The sequence below is a fragment of the Perca flavescens genome, chromosome 13, assembly GCF_004354835.1.
Source record: "Perca flavescens isolate YP-PL-M2 chromosome 13, PFLA_1.0, whole genome shotgun sequence".
In the NCBI taxonomy this organism is placed as follows: Eukaryota; Metazoa; Chordata; class Actinopteri; order Perciformes; family Percidae; genus Perca; species Perca flavescens.
This window is the reverse complement of record NC_041343.1, coordinates 2,999,672-3,015,253: the sequence shown is the minus strand read 5'-3', so window position 1 is coordinate 3,015,253 and position 15,582 is coordinate 2,999,672. Positions and strand designations below refer to the sequence as shown.

Genomic DNA, 15,582 nt, shown 5'->3' with positions numbered 1-15,582 from the left:
ACAGCTAAACAAAGCTAAAAGCAGAAAAAGCTGAAAATCCATGTTATATTCTTCTTTACAAATTAAATAACTGACATGTGATGTGCATTCTTCTTAGAAAACTATTAGTTTTTTGAAATGTCTCCTGATATATTGTCTCTAAAAGTGCATTATTCAACTTCAAGAAATTCAAGAATATCACAATACTCAGTACTGTTGAATCTATAGGATCTTCTAGGATTGCAAAAAAATGAAAATTGCAATACAAATCCAACGTATCCATGTATCGGGAAAGAATGGAATCCGGACCAAAGCACATCGTCCCAGCCCTAGTATGCAGTCAGATAATGACACGTTTTTCAAAATAAGTCTGGGGAAATACACTCAAGCTGATAGAAAGGTGATGGCGCCATGCCAACTCAAGTCAAATCTGTGTGAAATAGAAGGATTGGGACATTTTTATCTTCAACTGGAATATTTGGAGAATAAAGGTTGGGATATTACAGGGAAAATAAACTCAGAATATATTGAATTTAAAAAGAAAAAAGTTGGAGTATTTGCTATAACTATAGCCTGCTGTGAGGAATAAAAAGAAGATTGAAATGGCTGTAGGGAAAGACAAACGCAGGTGGACGGAGAATTTGAAGATATATTTTGGTGAAGCTTAGATTTCCTCTAACAAGTTGAGCAGCCCTTGAAGGAGTGGAGCTACTCTTCCACACAGCAAAATGACAAATGTTGCTTTTTGTTGCAGAAACAATGGTATATAATTTATAACACTATTATCATCATAGATTAAACTTTCTTAGTGCTAAACATATAAACTCACTTCACAACATGGTTGCTTTGGATGCAATCAAACACAATAGACACTGAACAGTGATGTGTAAATTGCAGCTTTGGTGAGATTAAATACACTAAAAACATCAGAAACTAGCAGGGCACAGAGCTCCACCAAGGCATGCCCTAGCACACAATGTCTATGCGGTGTGAATATCACCAGTCGGGAAATCACTTGTCTGATTATTCTGACACCGCATGAATGCAGCACATGTTGCAAAACAATCCCTCTTACTGTCTATCGCTTTCTTCATGATGTTTCGGTCCTTTCGGTTCATGAATTAAATTTATTGTTCAGGATTATTGAGGGCATTTTGGGGGTTTAGGATCCATAAGACTTTCTGGAGTGCAATAACTGTGTAAGAAGTATTTTCCTGCTGAGTGTTAATAGTTAAAAGGCTGAATGTTAGAACATTATGTGATGGACTGAGGCAAAACATTTTATTTCTCAGTATTTTTTATTTTTATTGCCAGAAACAGAAAATGTGGGTAAAAGAGAGGTGTATGACATGCCACAACGGTTAACAAAGTATGGATGGATGGATGCATGGATGGATGCATGGATGGATGGATGGATGGATGGATGGATGGATGGATGGATGAAATTGTATTTTGACATGAAACAATGTTTTAATTTAAAGATTGTACTTCTGGTGAATATAAATGTAATGCTTCAGATATTCACAATGTAAAACCATGTTTGATTTAAAGCATTTTTGAAGGCAGACGCAAAATACCAGATTACTTTTGAGTCCTTTGAAGCTAACGATAGGGTGAGTAAGAAAAATTCAAAAAAACAAATCTCCAACATTCAGTGTGTGAGGTTCCGTGTGAGAAATTGGAGCACTGATATTGCCTCAATCACTGACTTTGCTGTTGCTTCTTTCCATTGGATACCATTATTCATTCACATTCACATTCACATGCACTGACTGAGGTCTAGTTACCGGGAATGTTTTTGTTCCTTTTTTTATATTTTTCTTAAAACTGTTCATCTTTACATTGAGTTTATAAAGGCCTAAATGTGACCCTCCTCTTGAGTAATATTTGGATCCACATTTGATACGAGAGAGTATCAGAAAGCATCAGGAAGCAAGACAGCGTTTCACTCTTCTGACACGCACACACAAAAAGTTTCCTATGTGGGCCAACTTGTATGGACTTTAAAGCACCCTGCTGTCAGTCATGATTAGCCCTAACGATGGGCCCATTTTGACACTTCAGAATCAAGTCTTGGTAAATAGCCCTGGGAAGAGGAGCCACATGCTACGAGATGGCTTTTCCCTGATATAATTTGTGGCTGCAAATTACAAAACAGAGGCAGAAATAATGTGTGAAGTCAAGTTTGGTGAGGGAGAAAATGGAAAAATTTAGGGCTGTGTGCCACTCTAATGGATATCCTTGTGGCTGGGAGAAAATGGGACTCAATAATGTGTCCTTAATGTCTGCCAGCGCTGTTTCAGGGAACGTATCAGAAGAAATGTCCCCTGCCATTTCTGCAAGCAATCACTTAATGGGACGGGCAAATCTCAACTAAATGGATGTACTGATCTATTTCTGGGCTTGACAGATGGAATGAATCCGTGGCTCTCGGAAGACAAAAACGAAAAAGGTAAAGGGCGAAGAAAAGAACAGGCTACAAACATGATAAAAACAAGCCTTTCACGATTCATTCAGCGCCGCAGCATGCCTGCAATGTCTGTGTGTGGCTTAAGTGCAGACGCTGACAGGAATTTCAATTATTTAATTAGGGAGGGGAAATGAAAAGACTTAAGTGTTGTGATTTCTGCAGTCTTTCATAGATCAATCTAATGTGTGCTCACATTGGAAATCAACCAAGATGGAAGAGGGGCAAGTGAAGTAGCGTCTTCTAAATCACGCAATTAAAACGGCAAATTAGTTTCTTGATATATTCATTTAAGTGGTTAAGTGGAAATGTTTCTCTCCCCGTCCACGCAGCTGTCTCATGGGTGGGTGTGGAGAGGCAGCGCCAGCCACATGCTCTTATGATTAGAGACGCCGTTCATTTGCTGAGAAAACGCTGAAAGCACTTGCTGCACAAATTAGCCATTTGAAGGCTTGAAAATTCAATTCCGAGGAGTTGATTTAAGTATTTAGGCAAAGCGTGGCTGTAACGTAAAGATTTAGAAGCATTTTGCCCCCTAATGTCGATAACTCTCAGAGGCCATTATAGGTTTTTGTGGCCTTGTGCCTTGTAAACAGCTCAGCTGGAAAGTACTAGCATTTCACACTTTTTTGCCTCATCTCCGTCACCTTCACACCTCATGTTCTATAGGCTTTTTTCCTGTTGAACAGCTTTGTTGTTGTTATAATTGGACATATGGACATTTTTTTTCCATAATGAAAAGGTCATCTGATGCTCAGTCACTTGTTCCATTAGCAGGAAGATGGATCGAAGCTTCTGATTGATAGGAGAGGATCTGTTAGTGGGGTCTATTTGGCAGCAGCCGTATACTGTGTGAAGGGAAATGGAGTGGGGCATTGAACTGAATGTAGAGACATGTAATATACTGACAAGTATAGAGGTAAGTAAGGAAATGACGCAGTCATGTGTTTGTATTGCCATGAATCTGAAGATATTTAATGCATGTGTCACCGTTTTTAAGAAATGATGCTGAATGTTTACAATTATTAGAAAAAATGAATCACAAAGGCACCCAGTGATTACTATAAACTGAAAGGCCAGGCAATGTTGGAACGTGACTTTATATGAACATACATTTATATTTTGATAATATAGCTTTGCGCAGCAGTTATCAGCAGACATAATAACTGAATCCCCTAAGTGGGTCGCTAGTCATCTATATTATAGGGTAATATTTGAACTAACAGATATCACCATGAAGAGATAATATTTTATTTTGTATTATAAGTTTTCTGAAATGTTCTGTTAAAAAATAAAAATGAAATTGACAGACAGAAAAAGACACAGTAGTAAAATAAACACCTAAATGTGTATTTTCCTCTAGTCTGAAAAAAGACATGTTATGGAAGGAAATTAGCCAAAAATCTCAAAATTGAGCAGTACATGAAAATTGTAGTGTCTCCCCTTTATAATGTATAAGTTTATAATATGTTTAGTGTGTAAAATCAAAAGTAAACCAGCAGGTGATGTGATGGAATAAAAAGTACAATACTAGCAGCATGAATTGGAAACACTAAAGTAAAGAACCTCAAAATTGTACTTGAGTAAATGCTTTCCACCACGGTTTAGGCAAACGTGCAGGCTGACAGAGACATTGCTATCATTGAAATGTCTCTCTTTCAGCCTCCAGCCACCACAACAAACTAAGCGTGGTTAGAATTTCCTCAGCGCGTAAAGCCTGTAATCCAGTAACTTTAAAATCAAGTGATTACTTTCTCAATGAGACAGTACTTTAAACCAGCTTACAATATGAAGACAAGGGAGTGTGTGGATCATCTATAACTCGGACAGCAGGTGCACATGTGAGGAGGATTTCATTTCTGTGTGCAAGCTTAGTGACTTTACCGCAACAATGTGGGCATGCCAGCCACACACTCTTTGTAATTACTCATGTCACATTACCTTCCAAAGTGCTGCACGAGCTCCTTACCACTGATGATACACCATAAATGTAGACTTTCCATAACAAAATTAATCTCTCAAAAGCTGGATGGATTCAAGAAAACATGGATTTGCTCTTCTGTCACAGAGGCATATTGTCCACTTTGATGATGGTGCATGGGAGGATATCAAATGCCCTCCTGGCTGCCACACTCCAGATGGAAGAAAATAGCCTGTGGTCTATAAAAATGAAGTTAGATGTAAGTACAGCACTCAAATGTCGGGTGGGGGGGGGAAATGCTTTTTCTGGGGCATTTTGTTGTTGTCAATTGGTCTGAGCAACTTGCTGTAATGCAGGTAATGGAGCTACTCTTCTCCTTTCATCTTTTGGGTTTGTGCGTGCGTGTGTGTGTGTGTGTGTGTGTGTGTGTGTGTGTGTGTGTGTGTGTGTGTGTGTGTGTGTGTGTGTGTGTGTGTGTGTGTGAGTGTGAGTGTGTGAGGCCCGGCTGGATATGGATGGGAAAGAGGCAACAACAGGAGGAAACAGCCAGATGATGGTCAGAATGAAGGAAACATCAAGCCAGAGCACAGTGAGGGGATCTGCACTGGTGAAAGCTCCTTTCCCGAAATCAGCGCTTTTGGAATTTTCACACATTTCAAATATTTCTGCATTTTACAGCATTGTATCACATGAATGAGAATGAATGGTCTCGATTCCGAGTCATCATTGAAAAACTACCAGCGTGATCCTTCACAGCGGCAGGAAGCCCATATTAACATTCTGCCTGTTGTAATGGTTACACTTGACCACACTTCAAAGGTATCCTTTTCTTCCCTCACCAAACCACAAAACTTTCTATTTTGGTGTGTGTTTGGTGACTATCCACAAATAAACATCTTTTTCCTTTTTGAAGCTGACTTAATACATTTTGGAAACACAATATTAATAATTACTTTATAAGTTATGTTATGGCGAATGTGTTCACACCATAGAAATAGAATGGATAGGAAGGTCACTCCCTTTCAAATCAACCTAGCTAAATGGTCAGAAAGGGCAGCCATTTTTATGTGCACCACTGCCATTCCAAAGTATAAACTTCTGTATAAACCGACTTGCGTCAAGTTGCCGAGCTGAGGTTTTGCGGTAAAGGACAAACGAGCAGTAATGTTAGGAGGCGGAGAGCCAACCGCTAGATGAGTCCGATTTAACAATGCAATGCTTCATCAAAGCACACTGTTATCACCAGATGATTGACAGCTTTGTTCGGCTCGTTTTCTGTGACAGCAGGGGCGTGGGGGCGCGGCAGAGTTAGCAAGCTAACATTAGCTAACTAACAAGTCGTCCACCGGTTGGCTGGCTGTTTCCACTGTGCTTTCATGCTGCAGTTCTGTAAATGCGCCGTGGTCAGCCCTATGTTCCCACAGCCCAATGGTCCCACAACCCTATGTTCCCACATTTCTAGGACATTTTCAAAATTAGGTCTTGTGTTGCTACATTTCTCTTCAATTTAAGCCCTATCCTCCGAACATTTTTTAGGGTTAGGATTAGGGTTAGGGGTTAGGGGAATAAAATTTGATACAAATTTTATGAAAAAGGAAATGTGGGAACATAGGGCCTAATTTTGGAAAAAGTTTGGAAAAAAATAGGGCTGTGGGAATTTTCAGTGAAAAAATTAATTTTTAGAAATGTGAGAACATAGGGCTGTGGGAACATAGGACATAGCGCTGTGGGAACATAGGGCTGTGGGAACATAGAGCTGTAGGAACATAGGGCTGTGGGAACATAGGGATGTGGGACCATTGGGCTGTGGGAACATAGGGCTGTGGGAACATAGGGTTGTGGGACCATTGGGCTGTGGGAACATAGGGCTGTGGGAATATAGGGTTGTAGGAACATAGGGCTGTGGGACCATAGGACTGTAGGAACATAGGGCTGTAGAAACATAGGGCTGTAGGAACATAGGGCTGTGGGACCATAGGGCTGCTCCCAGTGTGCCAGTGTTAGCCACACGGCTAATCTAACTGTCCCTCCTCCTCACCCCAGACGGAGAACGTCTCCCGAGTTGCGTTGGGCCACTCTCCTCCCTGCGAGCTGCAACACTCTTTACGGCCCCACCGACGCATGCTGTCTCCATGACCTTTCTATTTATTTTATGTCTGTGGTTTATTACCTCAATCCAACCTTTGTAAGTCCCATCAAAGACACTTTACATAAAAACATCTTAGATTCAGATTTATTCCACAGGAGTGTCCAACCTAATTTCTTAGTTTCTAGAAATACAACATAAACCCCAAAAGTGTAGACCAGTGCACCATTTCACTTTTTCTAAAGGTGAGCTCAAGGGTATCCGTGCAGTATGACTTGAATTGTATTTACAATTGTCTCAGTGTCTTTTTACGTGTGCCACACCTTACCCAGCTTAGGAAAATACAGACTGAAACTGGCTGGAAGTGTAAAGCACGACCACTCGCTATACCGAACCTTGCACATATTAAAGTGCCCATATTATGAAAAAATCACTTTTTCTGGGATTTGGGTGTTATTTTGTGTCTCTGGTGCTTCCACACACATACAAACTTGGAAAAATAAACATCCATGGTATTCTGAGTGAGATACGGTTTCTGAATGTGTCCTGCTTTCAGTCTCCGGGTGAGCTATTCAAAATCTGCATGGCTTTCTACGTCAGTAGCCGAAACAAGGGACTAACCGCTAGCATGCTAGCTCGTTCTCAATGGCAAAACACTGCTAAAACACACAAGAGTTCACCATAATCTACAAAAGAACTACTTTCATGTCCCTGTTCTGCAGGTATTCCACGCAAAGTTGGAAGTGCGCCCTTGTTTAGAAGAAGTCTCCTGTCTAATCCTGCCTTGTACAGGCTGAAGTTAGAGAAACAGCTAGCTGATGTGATCCTTACCTAGCTACTGAGCATGTGCAACTCCCAAGAAGGATGTGATTGAAGTGAGATGTCTCACTCTGTAGCTAAAACAGAGACCTGAACACACAGGGTGAAAAGAGGAGCTGCAGCAATGTGCAGTACAACAAATATATGCCGTTTTTTGAAAATTAAACCACGTAAACGTATTCTGATATAACCTCTAAATACAATTATGAACCTGAAAATTAGCATAATATGGGCACTTTAATGCTACGCATACATGCAGAGGAAACGACACCAGTATTTACAAGGAAAGTCTTCTCAGATGGTCGACTTGATCAACTGCACAGCTACAGTATGCAAAATAATGCATCGTTATCTTTATCAAAGGCTCAATACTTACTGCCATACTGACATGTAACACAAGTGATTGCAATTGGGATCAGTGCAGGGTTCTTACAGGGTGATCTTGACAATTTATTATTAAAATGAAAATCACGAGAAATAGAAATGAAACGGTGCTAAAAAAAAATTATTTTATCAAAATGGTCTTGCTGAAAATTGGGAGGTGTTCGCTCTGACTGAAATCCCAGCAACATAATCACAACATAAAGTGTTAGTGGTTAGTCAGTTTAAATCATCTTCATGCAATCATGTACACTGTTCTCAAAGAACTGCATTTACACTGTATAAATAAAATATAAGTGACATCATGCTGGAATTCTATCCACATATCTGCTGTCTCAAAGGTTGAAATTTCTTCTCCAACTTGTCCGATTCTCTCTATACGTATCTCCTCCGTTGTGATTCCTATAGACTAAAGTCAACTTTAGGGAAATCATGAATAGTGGCTTTTCCCTGGATTGGTGGACTTGATGAAATTATCAAGTGTACCCAATGACTTGAGCACACATAATAATAACTTAACCCTTGTGTTGTCTTCCTGTGGACCATGCAACCCTTTTGTTTTTCTAGGTAAGAATTAAAAAATTCTAACTTTTTTTTCAATATTTTGCCTGTCTTTATCGTCACTTTTATCGCTTTTCCCGATGTCTTTGTCAATTTTTTATCAATTATTCTTCAAATGCTATACAATTGAATAATACACCCACATTCAATGAAGCAGTGAACTGATCATTTATTAACTTGTGAAGCTGTACAAAACCATCCATGATAAAACATGTTGACAATTTGGTTGAAAGAAACCCAAAATTCTGATATAGAAACTTTTAAAAAATGGGACAAATTTGACCCGAGGACAACAGGAGGGTTAATATTTATTGCAAATGTAATTCAAATCTATTTGAACACATTTACAAAACCCCTCAATGTATTAAGTGTTGTTTACACTTAATGTTTACACTTAATAGGCATATTAAGACTTTCTAAACAGTGTGGCGATGTTTGCCTTTAAATGTAGACAAAAATCAGAAGCAGAGCAGCCAAAGACTGTGATTTCACGCCTGGCTTGCTCTCCACTAAAGCCAGTTCAGCCCTCTACTTTCAATCAAAACCATGAAGTCATCAGTATTACTTTCAGCTTGTCAAGCTTTGCTCATTTCTGTTTTTTCAGCAGATTCCCAAACCACAAAACTGGTGGTTGCTGATTGGCCAGCGTTGGGCCTGGCCTATTGTCTCAGCGCTGTGTTTGTTGGAGCCCCAGGTTCTCCCTATTCATCGCGTCAAGCGCCGGTGCTATTAGCCTGCTGGAAACCTGCCTGTCTTGGCATTGTAGGATCTTGTTGTGTTTTGTCAGGTAACCCTGTCTCCATAAACATCTTCATACAAGGAGTTGATTAAGGTAAGTTCATATTGAATGTTGTCCAACAACTCTTGGTGTTCATTTTTGTGTTTTCGTTTGTTTTTATTTATGTGTGCTATTTTTTTTTTTTTCCACATGTGGAGACACAGTTGCAGCTCTAACAGCTGCATGGGAAATGTTGCAAATATTAGACATTGCTGCATCAGAAAATGTACACACCAGTTTCTGCCTCACTTTTTTGTCTTTTAAAATGTCGTTATATATATATAACAGTCTCATAGGTTCCATAAAATGTATTCACAATGCAGCCAATCAGTTACTAATGTACAGATATGAAAAGCTTATGTGTTTTGTGTAACTGCAGTGTAAAAAATGAAAAGACATTCAAACCCAGTCTCCTCTATCGGCTTAAAATGATTGAAAACTACAGACACAAGCTTCACTCTCAGGAATATAAGAGATTTTGGGGAAAAGGTTGAGTGATGCGTTTGAGAGGAGCCAGTCAGCCTCGAGGTCAGTGCCAGTCACAACCAAGGCCCCTGTCTGAATTGAAAAGAAAATAATTGAACTGCTTGTTTTTCAGGAATTTTATCCTGGCTTGGAAAAAATGACTTCCTAAAAAAACTGTTAAATCCAACTTGCTGGCTGAATATTAAATAAAATGATAAGAATTTGATATATGCCACAAAACACTGACATTCTGAGACAATGTTCATTTGATTTACATGGTGGGGATCAAATGGATTCAAAAAGTGCTCTGGTTCAGACTACGGCAGCTGCTGGAACTTGCCAGAGAGGCTGCTCAGAGGGAAATGTGATCCTGCAGAAATACAGAGCTCTTCAATGAATACACAGAGCTCTTCAACGAGCATCCCGTTCAGCTTTCAGACATAACAAGATATATCTATCTATCATCCTTTCCCCCCCGAAAAGAAATCCATGACAACTCTCCACGCGACAGAGAGGATGGCTGCAGGATATTGCATTCAGGTGGAACAATGAGCTATAGATGTATCAAGTATCAAAGCATCGCTGGACTCGATAGAGGCTGGGCGCATATGTGTGTGTGTGTGTGTGTGTGCACTGGGGGATGGGGGTGTATGTAAAGCCCATCTTCAGTGACTGATCTCCTAGAGAACAAAGTGGAGCATATACACACAGGCGACCCCGCAGCTCAATCCATTGGAAATAATATGTTCATTACAACGCAATTACTGACACTTCGAGCCTCTCTCCCTGAAGTGCATGCGTGTGTGCGTGTGTGCGTGTGTGCGTGCGTGCGTGTGTGCGTGCGTGCGTGCGTGCGTGTGTGCGTGTGTGCGTGTGTGTGCGTGCGTGCGTGCGTGCGTGCGTGTGTGCGTGCGAGAGAGGGGCCCTGCTGCTGACCGCTGATGCTGAGTGACCTCTTATGTTCCTCTCTATGTGTCTATCTGTCTATGTGTGCATGTGTGTGTGCATGTGTGTGTGTGTGTGTGTGTGTGTGTGTGTGTGTGTGTGTGCGTGTGTGTGTGTGTCTCTCTGCAGGTTCAGGATGTACAGCTTTATGGGTGGAGGTTTGTTCTGTGCAGGCGTGGGGAACATCCTCCTGATCGTTTCCACAGCAACCGATTACTGGATGCAGTATCGGCAGTCCAGCAACTACATGCACCAGGGCCTGTGGCGCTACTGTAAGCCGGGGAAATGCTTCCCACACAACGAGAGCATCGGTAAGTGTGGCAAAGGAGGGTTCACGTAGATGACTGGGAAACTCCTAACTCTCAGTTAGCTCTACAAACATTTCTGAAAGATGGGGCCATTGCAGAGGCGGAGCCCCTTTCACTGGCTGGGGTAAAGCTCATCTTTACTTGGCAATGGAGGTAACTATGTCAAGCATTCAGCATGCTAGCAAACAAGCATGCCATCTGGATAGCAATAGGTTTTTATTCCTAATTTGAATTTGGAAGTGCCGTGGGCTAACTTGTTATCCTGAAGTGAAGTGGTATTATTCAGTGAGTAGCATATGGGCTAACGTCTCAGTCTAATTTTAGAGACATTTGTGACAAACACACAGCATCTTCATATCACATACTAGAAACATGGAGGCAATATTTGTCATTCCAGTCGCGGGGGGAGCAGCTCATATATATATATATGGTTAAACTTGTAAGATTGCCTCTGCCTCCCAAACAGAAAGTGTTAATAAACAACCTAACTTTATATTAGCGTGTGTCATGTGTTCCATCGCTTCTGTTAAAGATTTGGCTGATAGGTTCAGGATTTCTATCTGGCATTGATGAAATTAGAAATTTGGTTGTACTTCTTCTCCAAGATGTTTCCCATCCGTCATCAAAGTGGCTTGTTAACATGGTCTGAGCGGGGTCACAGCTCAGATCATTCACCCCTGTTGGCTTGCACTGACCCCCACCGGTGACTTCAATTGACCTTTGACCCTGTCCACAGCCCACTTAGACGCCACCCGTGCCCTCATGATCCTCTCTCTCTTGGCCTGTTTCATCGGCATCATCATTGGCATTATGGCCTTCATCCATTACTCCTCCTTCGACAGGTTTGACAAAACCTTTGCTGCAGGCATCTTGTTTTTCATCTCATGTAAGTAAATCCATTGTCTTGTGTTTGTACTTTGTTCGGTTGGTGTCTTTGCATCTGATATGACCTTTATTGATGAATCCACGGTGACAAATGAAATACCTAACTCAAAGCTGGTGTACAATCTACCAGAAACCTTTTCTTCACATGTTCCTTCTCTTTCTGCCCAGGCTTTTTAGTGTTTCTAGCAATGGCAGTGTACACTGGTGTGACTATTAACTACTACGGAAAACGCTATGGAAACTGGAGGTTCTCCTGGTCCTATATCATTGGCTGGGTGTCGATGGTGCTCACCTTTTTTTCAGGTAGACACGCAACTCAACAAACCAAACTGCCTCGGTCTGCTTTCACACAGCCTGCATCGGCCGCCAGACAGTGCGGCAGAAACGCGCGTCTTTCCATTCATTTTGATTGGGGGGTAGTGTGTTTAGGCTGCGGCTGGGGGGCTGACAAATAAAAAACCTTAGGTTCCCTCTCTCTCACAGTGGTGCTATCACATCCCTCCACTGTCAGGGTTCAAACTCACGGAGCGTTCAGTGTAAAAGTCAGCGACATTTGGCTGTCATCGTTTTCTGCTAAACGTTAACTTCTTTTTAAGCTCGAATCTTGAGTGAGCTCAGTCCAGTGTAGATGAAATCACTGCTCGTTATCATTCAATGTCGTATAGCATATACAATTGTATTCACTTCCACATGCTGTCAACTAGTAGCCTACCTAGCTAATGGTATTCATACTGCATGTACTATGTGTAATAAAGAAAACAGAAACTACAGTCTATATGTAATATTACACAGTGCAGTCGAAGCATACATGGGTCAGCCCATAGTCCAGCAGCTGAATCAATGATGTGACATTATCAGTAAGTGATGCTTGTAGTAAGTGCTCATCTCTGAATCCCCCAGCATGCCGTGCACTACCTGCTGTTCAGCAGGCTTTTCGCTATACTGAATATGAAAATGGTTTAGAGGTAAACAGCATCCAGATGCAGAAAATACCAGCTAAGTTACAAAGTAGTACACATATGTTAACTAATAGGTAGGTACTAGATAAAAACATCAGAATGATACATATTTATTTCAAGAGTATTAAAAATATATATATTACATTTGCATGAATGAATTGGATGCCAAAATAACAGCACATGTATCATGTGAAGCTACTGTATAGATGTTGTATGCACTACAAATGGTTTTGGTTTGTGACAATATGAAAACAAAGCTGCTGTGTATGGAATATACAAAGAATATTAAGAACTCAATTCAGTGGTATCTTTTTCAGAATGTCACTGAACATGGCCTGAAAAAAAAGAGCAATGTATTACCATTTTCTGGTGCTGTTGAATTAAAAAGACACAAATTACATCGTTGTGCAAATTGTCAAAAACACAAATAATAAATAAGCAATCAAACACATCGCTTCTCCTTTTATCGAATGGAAATGCAGATAAGTCATTGTAAGTCGCATTGCCATTCCCTGATGGATAACAACGACCTGCCTTTTCTATCTGTTCAGGTATATTCTATCTGTGTGCCTATCGGATGCATGAATGCCCCAGGAGCGCTAACTCTCACTAGAAGACCTGCACCATCACCCGAGCCATGAGCTATGGACTACGATCGCGAGGCTGCGTGTACATTCGCACCATCTTCAAGGATGCAGAGCTTAGCTGTGGAACACGAACGATCAAAGCTTAAATGGGTTCAATAAAAAGATTTGGGAGAACGTGGCTCTTCATTTTCATCCACAGACACCGTGCGTGTGTTACTCACTCTCTTCAAGTCTGCGTGATTGACGTATCTACAGTTACAGTTTTCTTTTAATAACGCTCTCTCTGATAACGCTTTTAGAGGCTGGTCAGCTGGCTTTATGTCACGTTTCGTTTTTATTTAAATTTTATTTCACCTTTACTTTTTTTTTTGCAGGCACGTCATTAAGAACAGGTTCTTATTTGCATTGGCGGCCTGACAAGGCAAAGGTAAGGAGGGCCAGAAAATACAGTAGCCTACATTAGACACACATACTGTTTAAAATGACATAAAATAGTATTTGAAATACTTCACAGACAGCAGTTAACACGTATACCGAGAGGACCACACAGGTACATGGGTGAGTAAGAGAGGGAGAAACCATGCAAATGTTTAGAAATTATGACGTATAGAGTGCTCCGCCCTTAGTCTTATAATACTGGGTGTCCATAACCATAGAGAGTTATTCATTAATTATACTGTATTAAAACAACACCCTGAAACTCAGATTACGAATAAAAAAAAAACTATATGCAATTATGACTTAATGCACATCTGCATATATAGCTGTATTCCAAAAGAAAATCTCAGTGAAAGGTGTGTTTTATAGTGGCTTATTATGACGTCTAGTTCTTCACATGTATGCTACTTTTCTGTTGTGCGTAAAAGCAAAAGACATGTCTATGAAAACTATATTATAGGCCTACTCATCCATAATGACGCAGTAAACGTTTTAAATCGCCATATTGTGGAGAGTGTGTCGAAAAAGTGCTTTCAATGGACGTGGATACATTTTGGAATTGAGCCTATTGAAAGAATATCTCACACTGAATATATAAAATACCATAAACCACGATGATTCGGTTGCTAAAAAGAAATTTAAAAAAAGCTAAAAAGCTTTAAACTGAACGGAAGCATTTCTATCTTAAACATTTCCATATTATAGTAATGCTCTAGGGATGGAGAGGAGCATATAGGACCTATGGTAGGCTCCTTGGATTATTATTTAGTTAAGCCCCAAATACCTGCCGGTGGGTGAACCTCTGCCTTAGAACACTAGAAGCCCAGGGTTACCCGGTGCGCTGTGGCAAACCTCGGATCCAAACGGGCCACTTAACGGAGTGACGCAGCGCCTGACCGGCTCAACATTTTACTTAATGAAATGGCCACAAAAAGCCGCTTAACCGCGCCTCAAGAACGGATCCTTAAGACGATTTCATCGCCATTTGTTTCATTTACTTTCTAATTTCCCCCTAAAAGCAACTTGTTATCATGGCGCGCTCCGTGAAAGGGATTGTCGCCCAGCCAGGTGCAGCCGGGTTACCTCCATCTGCTTCGGCCAGTCTTTAAAAGCTCTTTGCTTCTCCGATGATTCATTTCCCTTTACATAAAAAAATATTATGTATTGCCTATTTTATGTAGGCCTATAGTTTTGACTTCAAAACTAAATTATGTCACTTGTTTCCTGAATTTCTTTTCCGACTAATACTTGATGGAAACATAGCGACACAATATGTATCATCCGAGAGGAAGGGTGTAATGACTTTTTAGGAGCTGGTGCACATTTTGCAGCAGCTTTAGTCCTGGATGGGAGTTATTATTGAGTTGTTTGTCCCCGCCGTGCCAAAAGGTGTTTGATTTGCAACCCTCCAACTATGCTCATTTGCATTTGACGTCCATTTAACACAACTCTATGCAAACTAATGCAGGAGAACAGCACTTTTCCAGCGCAACTGATTCCCAGTAATTAATTTGTTCTCCCTCCATCTGATCAAATGGAAATCCTCTCCTCCAGCCCAAGGATTACAACTTCCGCTCTAACATCTCCCTTAATTGCCTAATAGCATTGCAGCGTGAATTCTGCCTACATTAAGACACTTTCACATTAACCGGCCTGATTGGAAATGTGATGACAACACCATATCAACAAATTACAGCGCACCGCTTTCTTTTGCAAATGGGCACAGGAGCGGCACTTGTACTCTCCCAGATTTTAATACCGACAATTACAGCCAATTTGGGCGGAATTACTAGACAGACCTGTAGCAGAACAAATCCTCCTGTGACACAGGCTACACGGCTTCATTCAAAAACTACAAGCATGAAGGAAGAGGGCAGAAGTTACCCGAGTCAATTTCCCGGACAATTGAAAATACTATGCATGTGCATGTTCAAGTTTCAAGAAAGTAAATCGTTATTCGGTATAGACTTAGGCCTAGCCTATATAAAGTCATTATAAAGGCT

The 15,582-nt window shown here is 40.7% G+C and overlaps 1 protein-coding gene across 1 annotated transcript; it reads left to right on the top strand.

Annotated features, from left to right (window-relative positions):
* The first annotated feature begins 10,538 nt into the window (after positions 1 to 10,538).
* On the top strand, positions 10,539 to 13,167 carry lim2.1 (lens intrinsic membrane protein 2.1). Its single transcript, XM_028596459.1, has 4 exons — positions 10,539 to 10,713; positions 11,447 to 11,596; positions 11,764 to 11,898; positions 13,106 to 13,167. The coding sequence occupies exons 1-4, from the start codon at positions 10,539 to 10,541 to the stop codon at positions 13,165 to 13,167; spliced, it is 522 nt and encodes a 173-aa protein (XP_028452260.1).
* The last annotated feature ends 2,415 nt before the right edge of the window (positions 13,168 to 15,582 follow it).